Raw genomic sequence first — 18790 nt, 5'->3', positions numbered from 1 at the left:
GAGGACAACAGCAGAGAGCAAAGATCACGTCTTAGTGAAGGCTTAAGATATTATCACTGTAAGAGTTTATATATTTGAAAGTGCCTCTGATTTATTTTGTAGTTATTAAAGTATCAAAAGTGAAAACTAAACACTAGTGTCTCCATGTGTGGCACAGAAGGTATCCTGTTGACAGAGCTCACCTGTGCTTTGCTGAGCAGGATCTCCATGCCGTTGAGGAACTTTGCCAGAGGACTAGCCAGACTGAAAGCCATGATCCTGTCCACGACCACAGTCAGCTGAAAAGACAACAACGACACACAGAGAGGATCAAATATCATCATTACATCTTCACAGTTCATGAGAGAAGCTTCCTGCCTGTCAGAGACCAAGAAACCAGTAAACAGAGAAACTGACTTTCACCTCTGAGCTGTAAGAAAACAGACTTGTGTAATAATCTGATAAATGACTGCAACACTTAAATGATATTAAATCATGCAGTTTTATATAAAATAGGTCGAGGTGCCAAAATGTTTTTAAAGATCACCCACTCTGACATCACAGAATAATAAAGGAACAATATGGTTCATGGTTTTCATATTTAAGACAGGACTTTTTTTTTTTAAGTTATTAATTATTTTGTTTATTTATTTATTTAGTAATGTGTAATAATTGTTTTAATTTTTCAGATTCCCAGACTGCGAGGCAAGCTCCAAAGGGGAAGGGAGGGCTCAAGAGGTGTGACAAAAAGGGGGGCGTGGCAAGGCTGGATAAAAACAATGTACCTATTTCTGCATTACTAACTGGGCCAACTATGTGAAAGAACAGCCAGCTAGGGGTGTGATGCTCGACATGACATGGATTTTACAGTCATCATAGCTTTAAACACACCATTTGTTTTTTCTACAAGTACATTTTTATTGGAGTGCACACATGGGCAGCTGCAGTGATGGACAAAAATGGTAGCGTGACCTACACTAACATGGCCTGGGCCCCGCTCCTCTCTGTGTTCTGCCATGCTTATCACACAGCAGCAGCTCCTTCTCGCGATGCATGGATGTTCTCTGTTACATTTGGTCTACCTGCTCTAAGTGTGTGTCAACTGATGACTCTAAAGTCCAAGATGAGTACGATCGAAGGCTGTAGATGTGTCTCTCAGTCAAATGAACTAACTCCTGGCAACCGCCTCTAAATGTAGCTAAGCTTATCTAATTTGATTTCTGACTCTTCACAATAAAAGTCCCCTCTTGTTATGTTGTTAAAAACCTTTACTCTGAAATGATGTCAGCTGTAGTAACTTGACACAACTCAATCAGTAAACTAAAGTACCTGTAGATGTCTAAAATATATTCACAGGTTCTGAGATCTGACCCTGATGTGAATCATGTATGTCAGCTCATGTAGGACCTGATGCTTGGGGACTGACCTGAACCAGTGCGGGGTGCTCGGGCCAGTCGTCCAGTCTCTGCTTCACGGCTGCACTCAGCTGCTCCAGGACGGGCAGACACAGGCGGGCCTCGCTCATGTTGGGCTGCTGGTAGAAATCATACGGACCCTCAGGAGTGACAGACAGACCGTCAGGACCCCCTGAGCCCTGCACCGTGTTCTGGAGGAGGGCGGAGAGCAGCAGCTCGCTGCCGGTCAGCTGCTGGTCGAGGTCAGAGTCTGAGGAGGAAACAAATAAGATACTACATTCTGTTTCACTGATAGAAAATGATGACACAAGTTTAAGCCTCCAACTCAAACACTGACCAATCAGATGATAGAAGCGAGACATCAGAGGGGAAGCGATCTGATAGGAGGACACCAGGGCTGTGATGTGTTCTTTGCTGCGATTGTCCGGCTTAGTGCTCTGGTACCACAGAGAGCGAGCGTGTCCCACACAGAGATGCTGGTGAATCTGGACCACTGTGTTCATAGCAGAGGCAGACAGACAGCTGCTCTCACAGGACTCCTCCTTCATCTTCTCCTCCTCTTCCTCCCGGAGTTCAGAGTCTGTCGGACCCTCCAGGGTGGGCTGGGACACGATGTCTGCAAAGTCCTGATGGAGTACAGAGAAGAATTATCAGTGGTACAAATATTGATAAAGCATCACTGTTCTGACTCGTGGGATACTGGTATGACATCCCGTCGTATCATATCGTGTTGCGTCGATTGTTCTGCAGGCGGAGAAACATGCATGAATACCTTGTTGAACTGAGGGAACAGGCGTCTGAAGTCTCTCTCCTCCTCCTCTTCCTCGGTCAGTCCTGAGCCGTGAAGTCTGCTGCGGTTGCGGTAAAGACTTGCCTCCTGCTGCTCTCTCTCTCTCTTCCGTCTCTCCTGCTCGTCCCACTCGTTCACCAGAGCCTGAGGTAGATCAAGGTACGATTCAAGTTTGACATGCAAAATGATGTGATGTGAAATCACACACTGGGACACCAAAACGACGTTGTTTCGGTGTACAATGTGTAAGTACAAGGGCGATGCAGAGTTGCAACGTGTAAGAGAATGTGAACATAAGACCCAGGTTTGTATTTAACAGAAATCATGCATCCAGGTGTGACCTTCATTCTGACCTGACAGATGTGTCTGAAGAGTGTCCGTGTCTCAGGGCTGAACTCTCCCGTGGACAGAGTGTGACACTGCACATACAGCAGAGCGTTCAGCAGCAGTGTAGAGGACTGAGGTACCACATGATCCGGGTCCTGCTGCTGCGGTACTAGCTTCACAAGACAGCGCAGAACATCCATACAGGACCTGGAGCAGAGGAAGTCTGCACGAGACAGGTAGGTCGGCAGGCTGGAGGACAGGGAGGGGAAGGCCAGCAGGCAGGACACCAGTTTGGGCAGACTGGGTACGGGCGTCAGCGAGGCGGCCACCTGAGCAGCAACCAGCCTCATGCCGTGTCTGAGCAGGAAGATCCCAGTCCTCACAGGTCCGACCACGTCGGGGTACAGAGGGTAATCCTCCAGCAGCCTCTGACAGAAGCGCTGCTGCGAGCTCTGCCACACAGCCTCCTCCCTCAGCAGAGACTGCACTGCGGACCTGGACTTGGAGGAGGAGGAAGTGGGGGTCTGGAGGGCCTTCAGCAGGTGGGACAGGAGGTCTTCCACTGCAGACGCCTGCCCGATGCTGCAGAGGTAGTGCTGCAGGTCCTGGAAGAGGCGACCGTACTGAGGCTCATGAGGGCGGCAGGCCTGCTTCCTGGAGAGCTCAGCGATCTGCTCCTTCACCTGCTGCATGCGGATCCACAAATACCTACAACAACAAGACCCATACAAGATCACATGTGAGTTATCCTCCATTACTAATGAGTCATGTGTCCACTTAAAGAACTTTGGATCACTTTTATAATTTATCCTTTTTATATTGTTTAATTCAAACACAAGATATTTCCTGTAAACCACAAAGAGTTTATAGAGCTCTGAAGTTCTTTTAAAGACTCAAACTTTTAGATCCCTAATGTGACGCAAACTGACACAAAATACATTTCAATTAGCTTTATTTGTGAAAACATGGTAAAGCATGAGGGCGGTCATTACAATACAAAATGGGAAATTTTTTCTCTTTTCATTTTGATCTTTTTTGAAAATACACCAAACTCTCATGATAGATAACAGATAAGGTCTTCTTATAGCTCCATGGAGTGAAACGTGTCTTGCATTATTAATAATTTGACACTCGGAAATTTTATGCATCAAAAATAAGAATGTGATGTGATGAAAATGAGTGTGCAACTTGAAATAACACTTCTGACTCATTTAGGGTTAGGGTTATGGAAGTTGTGTTCTGACCTGATTCTGGGATGCTGGAAGCCGTCAGTGGTGCTGCTCTCCTCCAGCTTTGCTCCGGTTGTCAGCTGAGACGAGAGGCTGCGTCCGTTCCACTCCTCCTGCAGGACAGCCAGCTGCAGATACACACACAGGATGGGTCAATCCAGATACCAGAGACAAAGTTAATCTGACTCTTTAAACTCTGTTACTCTCTCTCTGCATGCTTTATCATATTTAACACAGGTAGCACAGTTTCTAGAGGCAAAGAGAGACGTTTATTGTTGGAGTGTAGTATCATTGTTTATGACATTTCAATGCTGACAACCATATTTTAAAAGCTCCAATGCACTCTTGATGTTTTGCAAAAATCAAGTTTTTCAACCCTAATTTGAAGGCAGACTGTGTCAGCTTACAGAAGAGCAACTCAGATCAAATATACAAGTGTTTCCTGCAGGACTCTTAAGTAACGGGTGGAGTCCCTTTAAAAACATAAGAGAGGCTTTTTCAAGAGAACACAGAAGTTATTTTAAGTTTCTTTTCAACTTCTATGTGAAACAACGAGCTGCTGACCTCCTGTTGAGCGTAGTTGAGTTTGTAGGCCCTCTTCACAGCCGGGTCGAAGATGGTCTGAGGTGTCCACACTTTGATCTGCAGCAGGCCCATGTTGACCCAGAAAACTCCAGAGCGTGCAGGTGAACTGGAGCCCTGGACTTTGCTCTGGACGTACTGCTGCAGGCAGGTGTTGCAGGCCTCCACCAGCCCTGCAGGGAGGAGATTAGGAGGCAGGAAGTCTCTGAAGACGGTCTGGATCTCCTGAGCAGCGATCAGAGGGTCCGAATCCTCCACCAGGCTCTCACAGCTTTCCATGTAGCCCTCCTGCAGGCTGGGGGGTAGCAGGTCGGCCATGCTCTGCAGCTGACGACGCAGGACGGCACCCTGCAGCCTGAAATCTGTGCCACTGTGGAGGAGAGAGGAGGAGAGAGGAGGATAGAGGAGATAAGTAAACACAGAAATGATAAATGCACAAGGAGAACATTGTCCTTGTTGACTCTACCTGAAGTCAGCCAGAGCCGGGGCGGCCATGTTGTCCCACAGCACAGCAGTAACATCCTGCAGCTGCTGGATCCGCTCCTTCCACTCCCCCAGGGTGACATGAGAGAGGGTGAGGAGGGCGGCCCCAGAAGGCTCCCAACGCCCTTCAGTCTCACTGCTGCTGAGAACTCCCAGCATGCAATGTGACCACACGGCTTTACTCAGCAGGGCTGGTCCCTGAATGCAACATGGACAAGAGTTAGACCTACAGGGAAACCACTCTGAGAGTCAAACAGTGACAGACAAACAAGATGTTGAAGGTTAGTACTTTGCTGTCTGCTCCGTGATGAAGCTTTAGAGGTAGAGGGGTCTCGGGTCTCAGTGGGTCCCACTTCAGCCAGAGGTCAGGGTTAGAGGTCACACTGCTGTTCCACAGCGCAGACAGAGCATCTGAGAGCAGCTCACACCAGACAAACTGCAGCTCCTCAGCCGGCTGAAGAGAGAAAGTCATTTTAATAAATGTGTGGAGCTCTAAGGCTGTGTTTAGACTAAGTGGTCCGGCTCAGTACAGAACGCAGGTGTTTCCACAATTAAAAGTTGGAAAAGGTACCAAAATAACAGATCCATACAGTCCAACATTTTGGATACCAATCTGACCCTAAACGTGTAGCTTGGCACACTGCAATCAGCTGACAGAGAGGCGGGGGGAGAGAAGAGTTTGCATTGGATTATATCTCTAATAACATAATATCTAATATCTAAATAATGTGAAGTATGGCGACTTTTGTACATTTTCATCCACATCAGGTAATGGTTTTAGGTGTTATACTAGTGTCAGGGTTGATCTTATCAGGATATGATCTTCTTAAGAAAACAGGTGCTCAGCTGACAGAGCTGAGCAGAGAGAGCGGCACAGAGATGGACGTAAAGGGAGAGGGAGATCACACAGGAGGAAATATTTCCTGTAACCTGATTTTATTCAGTAAGTTATCATAGCTTAACTGCAGCCTGCATATTTCTTGACCACTTTTTTAACCACTGAAAGTTCACCATAATGCTCAAATAAAGTGTTATACACAATACTTCTTCTACCAAATTACTCTCCTGAATACGATTTCAAAATAAAAGCACTGTATGAAAACGAGGTGACACTCTACATAGGAAAAAACTGATTGGGCTTTTGCTTTGAAAAGTATTCCTGAATTGCTTTCATGCTTTTAAAAGAAATGTAACTGAAATAAAGCCAACTTAGACCGCTGTGTGTAATATTTTGGTGTCTTTTGGTCGAGATACACTTGCTTCTTGTGGAAGATTTAGATTTAGATTTTCATTGTGTTTGGGTTTACACCAGAAGTTTTCCTGTTTGACTGACTTTGGATACTCTGAACTCATATGTCCCTCAGAGTCTGTGAGTCACATGTCTTAGCTGCCCACCTGATCACAAACTGTGTAAACATCATTCTGCACAGTGACACCTAAAATCCAACCTCAATACAAACATGAGAAGCATATTTCTGAGAGGAAGCAGACAGAAGAAGCGTCCGTGCACTGACCCGGTCACTGCTGAGCAGGAACCAGAGCGGCTGCAGCTGACTGACGTTCATGGGCGTGGACTGGAGGCAGTAACGCAGATGTCTGGAGAGTTCTCGACGTAAACTCTCTTCGGCCTCTTGGTCCCTGAAAACAAAGATAAAGAGATGAACAAACAGTTCCAGACCAGCTCCTTTCAGTGGTTTTGTTTTGTTCATTAGAAGAAGATAAAGTTTTACCCGGGAGAGAGCGCGAGGTGCAGCAGGTCGGTGCTCAGTCTCAGCTGGTTGAGGACAGCCAGCTGCTCCATGAGGGGCCAGAGCTGAGCCCTGCGGCTGAGCTGCTGCAGCTCCCCTCGGGCCAGGTGGACTCGGTCTGTAGGCTCCTCCCCCTCAGGCAGGGAGCACACCTCAAGGAGACCTCTAGAAGTCATCTGACGCTGCTGCTGCTCCACACTCGACACCAACCTCTCCAACACTCCTGAGGAGAAGACAGAGTCAGAGATTCTCTCATCAACAAAAATTAAGACCTGCCATACGAGTCACTTTGTGGATAATCTACTTTGATCCAAAACTCTATGAACTCCAAAGGAAACACTTCAAACACAAGGACTTTATGAACCCCCTCGCTAGATATTTTGGTGTGAGGATGGACCCTAAGAAAGGACATGGGCCCCTTAACATGTACCCCAAACAAAGTTTTCACCCTAACTTTGTCCAGACTTTTTTCCTGAAAGCCTCCCGGTAAACAGTCCTTGAAAGTTTGGGGTAAGTTGCAAGAAGTTAGCGTGTAACAATTCCAACTACTTCTACATGTTGTACCAAACGGAGTAAAGCATGACAGCTAATCTGACACTAACCAATCTCCTGCTTTGAGGGATGAGTGAATAGCAAGTTCCTAAAAAACATCAGGGCCAGAAATCATCTAGAAACAGCAGCAGTGTGAAAGGGGAGACATCCAGGATAAACAGTCCATCATTACAGGAGTGTAAACTGAAACCTTTGGGCCTTTAAGAGTCATAAAGTACCAACCAACCAAAATCACCAATCCAGAGCCTAAAGGGACCACTGAGAGGAGTCGTCAGGTAAAACAGTCTTTATGTGACATAAGCCCACCTGAAGTCTGAGGGTCCAGCTGGTTGTTGGCCAGCAGGACGAGGCCCCAGGCCTCCAGCAGACTCTCCTTAATATCCAGCCCGAGCCCGGCACCCTGAAGTCGGACCAGCTCATGCCGCAGGGGAGCAGAGGAGCCGTCCAGCCTCAGATCGCTCACGTCCAGAGCTCTACTGAGGAGCCTGAGCCGAGACGCACACTCAGCCACCGACTCCAGCTGAGGAAGGAAGAGGACATCGTTTCAGAATATAAACTTCACTGTTCGTATTCTTTGTTATGAGAATGCACTTGAAGATGTGTAATTCCTCTTCTTTCTGTTTGGATGGTCATAAATAAAGGAGACTTCAGCTCATCTTTTCTACAGAGCTGTTCTTTGTTGCAGAAGTGCGACCAGCATAATAGTGAACCTGACGTTCTTATTTGTGGTCGTCTATCTACACTGAGCTCCTCAGAAGAAGCTGATGATGAGTAAATATCTGCAGAGACTACGTCTGGCAGCAGAGCAGGACCAAAGTGTCTCCAGACCTTGAAGGGCAGAGCTTTTCCCAGAGTTTTCTGGATCCCTTTGAGAGCGGAGGCCACAGACACCGGGGTTGACAGAACCGTCTGAATGGCTGCGGAGACCGCCTGCAGCTCCTGCAGACCTCTGGAGAACAACACAGCAGAAGGAGTTAGGAAGTGGAACATATATTAACTGTAGATGCTGAAATATGAAACAGTTTTGCTCTAATGCAGCGTGGAGAAACATGTTTACTCGAGTGAGCCGTCATTGTCTCCCAGCAGCAGCTGAGGCAGGCGGAGGATCAGGTGTTTCTGCACCCACTGCCAGTGCAGAGACAGAACAGAGATGCCCTGAGAGTCGGCGGGCAGCGTGCTGCAGGCGTCCCAGAACCGATCCAGCCACTGCAGCAGCTGCAGAATCTGAATGTAGAGACAGACAGAGGCAGACAGGAGTGAGGAGGTGAGGTCTGGGCTTCATATGAACCCGCATTAACCCTTCAGTTTGTCCGTGTAAACTGTATCACTCCCAAGTAAATAAACCATAAATAAATAAATACATAAATATGTTAAAAGCCGCAGCCACCAGTAGTAGCTGCAGTGACTGCAGCAATTAAATTAACATTTGCAGAATAAGCAGCACTTCATTAACACTTATAAAAGACAGTTTAGCAGCTGCAACAGCAGCAGTAACATCAGTATAAGCATTCTATGGTGGCGGCAGGAGGAGCTGCACTTGTAAGAGATGAAAGTTGTTGATGAATGATGACAGAGATGAAGTAAAGGTACAAGTTCTGACCTCGAACATGATGTGATCTGAGATGTAGGGCTGTCCGCTCTGCACGGCCTGCAGCGTGAACGAGTCCCACAGGTCAAAGAAGGTCCGCAAGTGCATCAGCACGGGGTGGGGCAGGTGACCCACATCCACAGTGCCTGTCAGGGAGCAGAGTGTTACCTCAGTCTGAGTGACACAGCATGCTGAGCTCATCACTGATCGGACGCTAAAGACTGAAGTGCATACCTTTACTGAAGGCCGTGGCTATCCTCAGAGCACAGTTCTGAGCAGACAGGTTGATGGCACAGGTACAGATGACGGACCGCTCCTCTCTGTCCATCATCAGGACGATCCTGAAACACAGAACAACACTCAGTCTGCTGCACCAGTCTCTGATGTTTTAAAGAACACATGGTTTCATTCCTCCCGGTTGTTTCTAACTCTACCTGTTAGCGACTGCATTCAGCGCCTCCAGGAACTCGGTGTATCTCTCCTCATCCTCAAAGTTGCACTTGTTGGCTAAAATATCCAGGTACTGCTTGTTCCACCGCATGTCCACCAGAATCCTGTACTCATCTGACAACATGAAGGACAGTTTTACTTTCAGTCAGCAGCAGGAGCACGAACAAACACTTCAAATCTCAACAACAAATCTCTGTGAGCGTTCAGCGTCTGAGGGGTTTAGGTCTGAAAACATCTCTTGGAGTTCAAGTTGAAGAATAATCCTTTAACAGACTGTTCGGTGAATCCCTGGAGGGAGTTTGTTCCCCTAAGAAGAAATTTTGAATCTTTATGAGAATACCAATAATATCCAAAGAATGAACTTTACCTCAAAATAAATCTGATCATCAAGGTTAAAAGTGTTCTGTCCTCTCAGTACAAAATTAATCTTTTCAGAAACCGGCCACCTTTTTATGAGAAATGTCTTCTACATTTCATCTAGTTCTGCATCATTTCATGGTGACTCTTGTTTTAGTCACTTCATTTTAACATTTCTTCTCTACAACCGAGGAACAGACCGATATAAAGGATAAAAAGAGATCTTGAGAATTAAGTTATCATTATAGGAGAATACTTACGCGAGTGAAAAAAGTTGTAAACTTCTGAGGAAAAAGTCAAACATCTAAGAGGATTAAGCTGTTAAATGGAATGATTAAAGTCCTAAATTTATGACAGTAAAGTACTTTCATGAGATCAGAATCAGGATTCTCAGGTTGTTTTAATGCAGTGAGTCGATCACAGGATGATAAAGATCAGAGAGTTACTCACCTATGCTGTGAGGTTGCAGCAGCTCTGCCAGAGATTTCCCCTTTGCAGCCAGTTTACCTCCAAACACAGCTTTCAGGGCTCGGTTTCCTGCCTCCACCTGGACCAGAGCCGGGTCTGTAAGAGGTAAGAGTCACACGGGGTCAGGATCCAAAGAAAACCAACAACTTGTCCTGTAAGTATTAGATCTCTGCTCTTGTGGGTGTAACACTTCTTATTGTGATTGTACATGTAGAGTCACTGACCAGGTACGTGTTTGTAGCTCTTCCCCAGGTGAGACAGCCAGCTGCTGCGGAGGATCCAGTCTCCATGAGACGCTCTCTCCGTGAGGAGTCTCACTGCAGTGGGGATCAACCTCAGAGCGTCTCCATCCGCCAGATCCACCACTCCTCCAGAGAACACCTGGCCTTCATGAACTCCACTGCTCTGCAGCGCCCTCTGCAGGTCACTCAGACTCAGCGGCCGACTCCTGAGGATGGAGTCACAATTTAAATCTTTCTTTATAAACATAAGGTAAATGAATAAAGAAGTGATGAGATGTGTGGACTTGTTGCTCACCGTTTCCCCTGCAGGCTGAGCGTGTTCAGGCAGAATGAGAGCACCTGTCCGTCTCTGAGGATGGAGGAGAAGCAGGAGTCCTCGGTGGAGAGGAGGGCTGAGGGGAAGCCGTCGGGCCAGACTCCAGCACACAGCAGCCCGCTGCCCCAGTCCTCCGTGTCCAGAATGGATAAGCGCTGCTCGATCAACTGCTGGGCTTGCTGAAAAGACAAAAAGATGCTCTCAAGTTCATTCATACAGTGACCGAGGTCTTTAAACCCACCAGCTGGGAGCACCGTCTGAATCTGAATCTTAATGATGCAACGGATCGCTGCTGCACCGAGAGAAGAGGCAGCAACGTGCACAGTCTGCATTAAACAGTTCTTCCAATACACCACGCAGACGTTTATGGCTAACGTAATGAGACAGACAGCTTCACTTCAAACACAGCGACACGTGGGACGTGTGTACTTAGGGTGTTGATACCTTCTGGCTGGCCGTGGTGCGTTGACAAAGCGAGTAAGCCTCTCCACAGGCGTGCTGCAGGGCGCTGGGTAAATCCACACCTCTCTGCAGCTGACAGGACAGCAGCGTGGCAGCATGTAGGAGGGAGGACATTGAGGAGGCGGGAGAGTCTAAAAAAGAAGACGTGTAAGAACTCTGCAGACTGACGGATGGACAGACAGCGAGCTTTTGCTCTCTGCTCACCCCAGATGTCAGACTTGATGCTCTTGTGGATCTCGATCAGCAGGTCACACACACAGTCTCCGGTCACCCCTGCAGTGTGAAGCAGAGTTTTCAGGTCCAGAGAGTCCCAGCAGACACCTTCATGCTCCCCTGGGATGTAGACCTCCACCCCTCGGTTCCTCATGGCTCTGGAGAGCTCCCCGTGAACAGGGTCCATGGTCAGGAACAGCCTGCACACACACACACACACACACAGCAGGTGAGCTCTGATTCTTTAACGACGTAAACACAACTTGAAGAGGATCTTACTTTACCTGAAGTTAGGATGCGGGGTGATCTTAGGGGTCTTCCCATCTATCACGCCACGTTCGTTGATCGTCAAAGATCCACCGGGCTCCAGCAGAGCATTGAGGCGATCCAGGACTGAAGCACTGAGGACACAACATCAGAGACATCAGCTGAACGATTTCACAACTTAACTTGACTTTTTCAGAAAGACGAGAGTAAAATCCTCCTCTTATCTCAAATAGTTTCATATCTGGTTCTTTAACTTTTTTGATATGTGAGGATTTATAACTCTTGTTTAAATTTAACCAATTGGATATCTATATCTTCAGATATTTATATTAGATGCACGACAGATAAAGATACACAAAAATATTTGTAAAGGAACTGAAACAAAACATCTGAGTTAACCTCGATGGCGAGTTTTAAAAGAAGACGGACTTCTCTGGTTCTCTATGTTTCCTTTATATAAAATATTTTATGTGACTTTCTTGCAAATTTTGGAGATTCCACTGTTTGTCAGATAACGCAGATCAGTGCTTCACTCTTTAATGTGTGTGTGCTCTTCGAAGCCTTTCCAATAATCATCCCAGAACAGTGATGTGGATGTTTCTTTAAGGGGATAAAAAGTCGAAAAGAGACAGATAAAAGAAGTTCTTCCACTGACCTGCAGAAGTTGACGTTATCCATAAGCAGCCAATCACCGGCCTGCAGAGCCTGGACCAGCATCCCGTCCAACCACTCGAAGCCGCCATTGGTCCATCCATCCTCCAGCTGAGCGAGACGCTCCTTCAGCAGCGTGAAGTCCATCTGCAGTTTGGACATGTCTGTAGGAAAGACACGGTCAGCTGAACATGTTCTTCATTACAAACACGGTGAAGGATTTGATCCGAGCGTCTTACCCGTGAAGACTTTGAGTTTGGTGTTGAGTTTCTGCAGCAGCAGGATGATGACCTCCAGTTTGTTCAGGGCCTCAGAGTTCACGGCTCCTCCGGTCCTCTGCAGACCCTCTTCCTTCAGCCAGCGACAGAACAGACCCCACGTCTGCAGCAGGAACTCCGTGTCCTGCACGCCGACGTCCAGCGACATCAAGCCACGCCTTATCACCATGGATACTATATAGTCCACGCTCTCCAGCACCTGCTGCCATGGCCGCATGATGTCCAGCTGTAAGGAGGAGAGAGAGCGCTGAGTGACGTGCTCTGATGTCTTTAGATGATGAAGGATTGTGATCAGAGTCTCTGGTTACCTGCTCGAAGCCGCCCAGCAGCTCAGTGGTGTCCATGGCGCTGTTCATAGCCATCACCCGGAGCCGGTGACCTGTCAGCAGAGCCAGCAGCCTCACCAGGCTGGTCTTCCCGCTGGCCGTCGGGCCGACTAGTATGGTCATCCAGCCCATCTCCACACACTTCATCAGGGACTCCAGGGGCCGCAGGGACTGGTGGGTGATGGAGAGTGGGGGGTCGAGGGCCACGGGGGCACCGCCGCTACGCTGCAGGACTGAGAAACCCACCTACAGGAGAGGGAAGAGACTCTTAACTCTTTACATGCAAGGAAAAACATTCCAAGTTTTCACAGGTTTGAGACCCCAGTGAGGAAATGTGTCAGAAAATGATTTTTAAAGTTTATTCAATGAATTAATAAACCACAGCAACGTCTGGAGTCATTTCTGCCCTGTGATCAGAGACTCCAGACTGCAGTATAGTTCTCATCTTTAACTGATAAACAGAACTGTAGAGGAATCATCATGCTCATGAACAAAGTTTTATTTTACTTTGTCATTTCAGTCCATAATGATCCTCCACGCTGCAGCTCATGCAGCTCTCCCTTTGTGTATCTGCATCTGTCTTTTATGGTAACTTTACTAAAAACAACCACTTTCGTCCTCTAAATCTACGTCCTTATGTCTCATGAAAATATTTAAAAATCAATTATCAACTTCTTCAGCTGCTCCTTTCAGAAAAAGTTTGCATACCTGTAAAATATTTAACTCTAAAGATGGGTGATGTGTTGTTTGTACAAACCTGCAGGTTGAGTGGAGTGATGTGGAACTCTCTGGAGCCGCTGTAAGGCTCAAAGTCCTCCCCAAACACCTTCCTGAACACGGACAGGACCTGCAGGGACAGGGGGACATTCACAGACTCAACACTTGATCTTATTTAAAGATTAAAACATGAAAAAGACCAAAAAGGGCTGGTTTAAGGAGTTAAAATGATGGTTTTTTTTACTTTAATAAACCTGTGTTCCTCTCTGGGTGTGTTTCATTTCATCTTTCCTCTGCTGGTAGCAGATTTAAGTATTTTCAGTTGTTGTTCCTTTATTCCTCGGTCAGTCTGACGAGGCCCGTTGTTGTGTTATTCAGCTGTTTTTGTTTGGTTGAGTTATTCAATGTTTGTTTTGGGTAAAAGCAGCACCCATACCTACTGATGCTCTGTGTGTTACCAATATTTCTATTACTTTGACTCAATAGTTTTTCATTTAGTTTCTTTAAAATTCACTTTAACTACAGAGACCCTGATCTGCTGTTCCCCACACTCCTAAATTCCATATTCTCTCCATCATAAATGAAAGTATCTGGGTTTTCAGATGTCTCAGAAGGCTTTCAACCTGGACTCCCTTTGGTCTTCTGCTTAGATATTAAAGCTCCAGTGAGTAACTTTGGGTTTGTGTCAGTTTTGGCGCCCCCTGTGGACAAAGCTCATATCTCTGATTTTTGTTTTACCTCTACATATGGAAGCAAAATCTCACTCTGCTTTCTTAAAACCGTCAAATGTACCATCTATTGAGGACCTTCGCCGTGGACAGTTTTAAATAAGGTTGTTTTTACAGCGTGCCGTTAATCATCTTGTCTGACACCTATTCACTCTGTTTTACAACCAGCCAAAAACTCCTCACAGGAGCTTTAAGCTGAAAACTATGACACGGCTAAAAATATCTTAAAGTGGTAACTTGTCCTCAACGTCTGAGGCCATGGTTCTTAGCCGGAAGAGGGAAAAGGGTGGCTTGCCCACTCTGGGTCGGAGAAGAGTCTTTACTCCAGGCAGAGGAGTTTAAGTATCTGGGGGTCTTGTTCACGAGTGAGGGGAAGAGGGAGCGCGAGATTGACAGATGGATCAGGGCAGCCTCTGCAGTGATGCGGATGCTGTACCGGTCTGTTGTGGTGAAGAGAGAGCTGAGCCAGAAGGCAAAGCTCTCAATTTACCGGTCAATCTATGTTCCGACCCTCACCTATGGTCACGAGCTGTGGGTAGTGACCGAAAGAACAAGATTGCGTATACAAGCAGCCGATATGAGCTTTCTCTGCAGGGTGTCTGAGCTCAGCCTTAGAGACAGGGTCAGGAGCTCAGACATCTGGGAGAGGCTCAACGTAGAGCCGCTGCTCTTCCACATCGAGAGGAGCCAGATGAGGTGGTTCGGGCATGTGGTCAGGATGCTTCCCGGACGTCTCCCTGGGATGGTGTTTCGGGCATGTCCGTCTGGGAGGAGGCCACGGGGAAGACCCAGGACACACTGCCGAGATTATATCTCTCAGCTGGCCTGGGAGCGCCTCGGTATCCTCCCAGAAGAGCTGGTGGAAGTGGCCGGGGAGAGGAGCGTGACTGCTGGGACTGCCCCCGCGACCCGGACCCGGATAAGCCCAGGACAATGGATGTATGGTAACTCTATTTTTAAAACCTCGGCTCTATTTTTTAAAAATGTTTGTACATGAATAAAGTGAATCAATTGTGATTTTAAATTGTGTTTGGATAAAAAATAAAACCTTGTTTATGACACTTTTTCACAAACATAAAAGAAAATAACCAAAGAGAAGTGTAAATACTGTCAGCGCCCTTAAAGCAGCAGAAGGTGGTCATAAGATGTTTACCTGAGCCTTGTCAGCCTCCGTCCTCATCCTGTCAGCGTACACTAAGGCCACGTGCTGACCCGGGTTGAAGAAGCCCGGGGATTGGTCGGCCTGCATCAGCTGACACCAGCGGAACATGTCACGCAGGTTGAACTCCCAGGGGCTTCCTCTCTGACCCCACTGCCGCTCCACACACACCTCCTGGACGAGCTGGTGAGGAAATCAAAGACTTTAACTTCCTTATTCATCAGACGACCAAAAAGAAACAAGGGAAGGAAGATGAACCCACCTTGTTACTGAACTCAACCATCTTAACGATGATTTCTTCATCGATGGACGGGAAAATGGAGTCTCCGATGAACTCCATGTCTTTGCTGGTGAGCTGGTCCACATAGACCTGAAACACAGGAGAGAGTCAGGAAGAGCACAGAGGAATACACACTGAAAGAGATCCTAATATGACTCTGTTACTGAAGCAAAAGAGAAAAGAAGTGGCGATATGTTTTCTGAGTCAGATATTTAAGGTGGTAAATATCTCAGGCATAAATTCCCTCAACATTTTTATGAACATGAACTTTTTGTGTCATAAATGCAGAAAGGCAGGGTTTTTTTTTTTACCCAAAACATTCGTTTTTTATACTTTTTATGCGCCTGTTTTGGCCTTAAGAGTTGCGATTAGGGATGACCACAATTAATGGATTATCGATTAATTGATTGTTAAGAAATTACTCGAAACACGCATTTTTGTTATCAATTTTCCGTCACGTGGTACAAACATCATGTGGTCTCATATTACACTCATCTATCAGGGAGGTGTTTTAAGTTTAAAGCATGTTTGGATGTGAATCAGCTGTTAAAGGTGTTGCGCACAGCGGAGACGCTCAGCTGGCGGCTGCGGCTGTGCGTCAGGTCTCCACGTGCGCTTCTTAAAAGAGGATCAATACAAAACTGCTGCCAACAACGACACAGACAGAAAGGTTGACAACTTTAAACAGGACATTTCCCAACTTTGGATACGAAGGCAACAAACGGGTGGGAAATTCAGGTACGCTATGTTTGCAGACCAGCATCATCAGAGCCGTCTGGGCTTTTCTGCAGCTGGACTGATAGTGACCCGGTTGTGCTCCTGGCTGACACCTGATTGAATACACATGTTTATTTTTCTCAATAAGAACGAGTAGACAGAAAACTGGACACTGTGAGTCTGAAGTACTTTTCTGTTAGTAGTCTCAGCCTTCACTTTATAAGATTATGTCCGCGTAGAATATTTTAATGAGCCTGATCGTTGATATTCTGCGTGTCAAACATGTGCCCGTATTCAATCCTGTCAGTTAGATGCATTTTGTTGCTGTAGAAAATACAATTTAGGGGGAAAACAACCTATTTGGCATTGTTTTTGACGTAAGAATAATAATGGTTTTTTTTATCAATTAATCGATAATTGATCGTTAACATTTCCAAAAATCGATCACGGAAAATACTTAAAATGTACATCCCTAGTTGTGATGGCTAGTAAGAACACTAAAAACCTAACATCTATGAGAGAAACTTGTACATAACGATATACGAGTTTGAATAAACATGTGTACTGTCTCTTACCTGAGTGAACCTGTTGAGGAAGGACTTGGGCAGCCCCTTACGCCCCCCGCCTTGAGTGAAAGGGTTCTGACAGCCGAAGATCTTGGTTTTCTCGTGCTGAACCTGGAAGCTCATTCCCAGCTCAGGGATGTAGATCTCTGCTCGGTGATCAAAGCAGGCGTTCAGACCCTCCAACACGGACTGAGAGGCCAGGTTCAGCTGTCAGTGGGAGAAAAGGTCGGATTAGACTCAGTGGATTATATCACCTCTATAGATTACGGTTTGTTTCATGAAGATTTGAAAAGGAGGTAAAAGTCATGGAAGCAGGAGGTCGTTACCTCGTCAAGGACCACCCAGTGCCCTGCCTTCAAAGCCGCCAACAGGGGGCCGTCCCTCCATGCAAACTCTCCTCCCTTCCCTCCCTCCACGGGGAGATCTGTCCCGAACAGATCCGTCACATCCTGCAGCAAAGGAAACATCATCAGGACCAGAGCCGTGTGGAGTCTGAAGCTCGTTCAGGACTCTTAAAGAGAGACTCACCGTCTGCTCCGACAGGTTGATTCTGACCAGCTGGTTCCCTGAAGCTTTGGCCAGCGCAGCCACCAGACTGGTCTTCCCCACGCCGGGCGATCCCTCCAGCAGTACCGGCCTCTGGAGCTTCAGGGCCCGCAGCAGCCTCTGAGCGTTGACCGCGGTGGTGCCGGCTGCGATGGCATAGTCCGACAGGTTACGAGACTCAGTTTGAGGCCCTGAGGGGACAGAGGGACGGTGATGAGTTTGTTAATTCAAGAATCAGGAAACAGAAGAATCCAGCTCATTCTATTTTTACATTCAGAGTCTAAATCAAGAAGAGGCACAAAGTTGTTTTGGAATGGATCGAGTAGATTGCTTCAGCTAACAGTCATAACAGGTTGTATATGCAACAATAATGTCTTTGGGGGAAAATGCAGCAGTCCAAAGAGAGTCTAATGGACAACCAGAAACATTGAAAACAGTCCATCTCTCTCTTCAGAGCTGCCTCAGAAGAGGACACTATTTAATCCGCTGATGTGTCGGTTCGTTTTTTGTGTTATCGTGAATTTTAAAGAAGTCATGTTGGGTCCAAACTTCTTAGTAAGATGAAGTCACAAACATACACAAACCACTATAAAGACTGAAGGAGAGACAGACCAGCAGCTCCTGTTGTTTGTGAGTCCGTAAAGACCATTTTTGTAAATGGATTCTGGTGACCTTGAGAGTAACGTAGGACTGTTTCTGCTCATGAGGAAGAATCTTACACTGAGGTTGTTTTCACATAATGATGGTCCAGAAGACTGGGTTTGATTGGGGTGTGAAATAATACTTTTGCACCTTCGTGTGGTTTGGTTCACTCTCACACAGCACTTGTTCAAACGAACCAAACCATGTGGACGCCACAAGGTTATAATAACGACCGCTCGTTGGGGTGGTAATGTCCAAAACAAACACTGATGAAGACGAGAGAAAGAAACGTCTCATCTATTGGCCGGAAACGAAAACTGAAACCCATCCTCTCTTGCTGTCTTATTACTCCTCCAGAGCAGAACGAAGGCTGTCTCAGCAAACACAGAGCAGCTAAATCTCAAGTTTTTCACTTTTTGGACCTGAAGACTGAAATTCACTGCAAAACCTCCAGACTCAGCAAGTTTTTTTTATCTTATTTCAGGATATAACAAGCACAAAATAAGGCCTGAAGTACTTTTAATGAGTCGAAATAATCTGCCAATGAAATCCAGGGACTTGTCATATATATTTTGTATCAGATTATTTTACTCATCATAAGTCATTCAGGCCTTAGTTTTGTCTTGTAATGTCTTGAAATCAGACATGTTTCTGGACTTGTCAGGTGACTGTTGTTGAAATTAAATGTTATCAGTCATTTATTCAACAAAGA

The 18790-nt window shown here is 46.5% G+C and overlaps 1 protein-coding gene across 1 annotated transcript in view; it reads right to left on the bottom strand.

Moving 5' to 3' along the window:
- Positions 1-18790, bottom strand: part of mdn1 (midasin AAA ATPase 1) — a 73000-nt gene that overhangs the window by 27579 nt on the left and 26631 nt on the right. Inside the window, exons 36-67 of the mRNA XM_034699186.1 lie at positions 17419-17627; positions 17217-17339; positions 16900-17097; positions 15590-15697; positions 15322-15510; positions 13481-13570; positions 12706-12969; positions 12359-12623; positions 12124-12283; positions 11486-11602; positions 11193-11401; positions 10971-11119; positions 10506-10705; positions 10193-10416; positions 9951-10064; positions 9128-9257; positions 8928-9034; positions 8706-8839; positions 8163-8329; positions 7934-8054; positions 7412-7625; positions 6536-6776; positions 6320-6443; positions 5095-5259; positions 4789-5003; positions 4305-4692; positions 3756-3868; positions 2538-3219; positions 2167-2328; positions 1732-2020; positions 1406-1644; positions 183-278 (exon numbers count right to left, since the gene is read on the bottom strand). Coding sequence (XP_034555077.1) covers positions 183-278; positions 1406-1644; positions 1732-2020; positions 2167-2328; positions 2538-3219; positions 3756-3868; positions 4305-4692; positions 4789-5003; positions 5095-5259; positions 6320-6443; positions 6536-6776; positions 7412-7625; positions 7934-8054; positions 8163-8329; positions 8706-8839; positions 8928-9034; positions 9128-9257; positions 9951-10064; positions 10193-10416; positions 10506-10705; positions 10971-11119; positions 11193-11401; positions 11486-11602; positions 12124-12283; positions 12359-12623; positions 12706-12969; positions 13481-13570; positions 15322-15510; positions 15590-15697; positions 16900-17097; positions 17217-17339; positions 17419-17627 — 6206 coding nt within the window. The remainder of the gene's footprint in view (positions 1-182; positions 279-1405; positions 1645-1731; positions 2021-2166; positions 2329-2537; positions 3220-3755; positions 3869-4304; positions 4693-4788; positions 5004-5094; positions 5260-6319; positions 6444-6535; positions 6777-7411; positions 7626-7933; positions 8055-8162; positions 8330-8705; positions 8840-8927; positions 9035-9127; positions 9258-9950; positions 10065-10192; positions 10417-10505; positions 10706-10970; positions 11120-11192; positions 11402-11485; positions 11603-12123; positions 12284-12358; positions 12624-12705; positions 12970-13480; positions 13571-15321; positions 15511-15589; positions 15698-16899; positions 17098-17216; positions 17340-17418; positions 17628-18790) is intronic.

This window comes from Notolabrus celidotus, chromosome 13 (genome assembly GCF_009762535.1).
Source record: "Notolabrus celidotus isolate fNotCel1 chromosome 13, fNotCel1.pri, whole genome shotgun sequence".
NCBI classification, from domain to species: Eukaryota; Metazoa; Chordata; class Actinopteri; order Labriformes; family Labridae; genus Notolabrus; species Notolabrus celidotus.
Note: the sequence above shows the minus strand (reverse complement) of the source record. Positions and strands in the feature narration are given on the sequence as shown.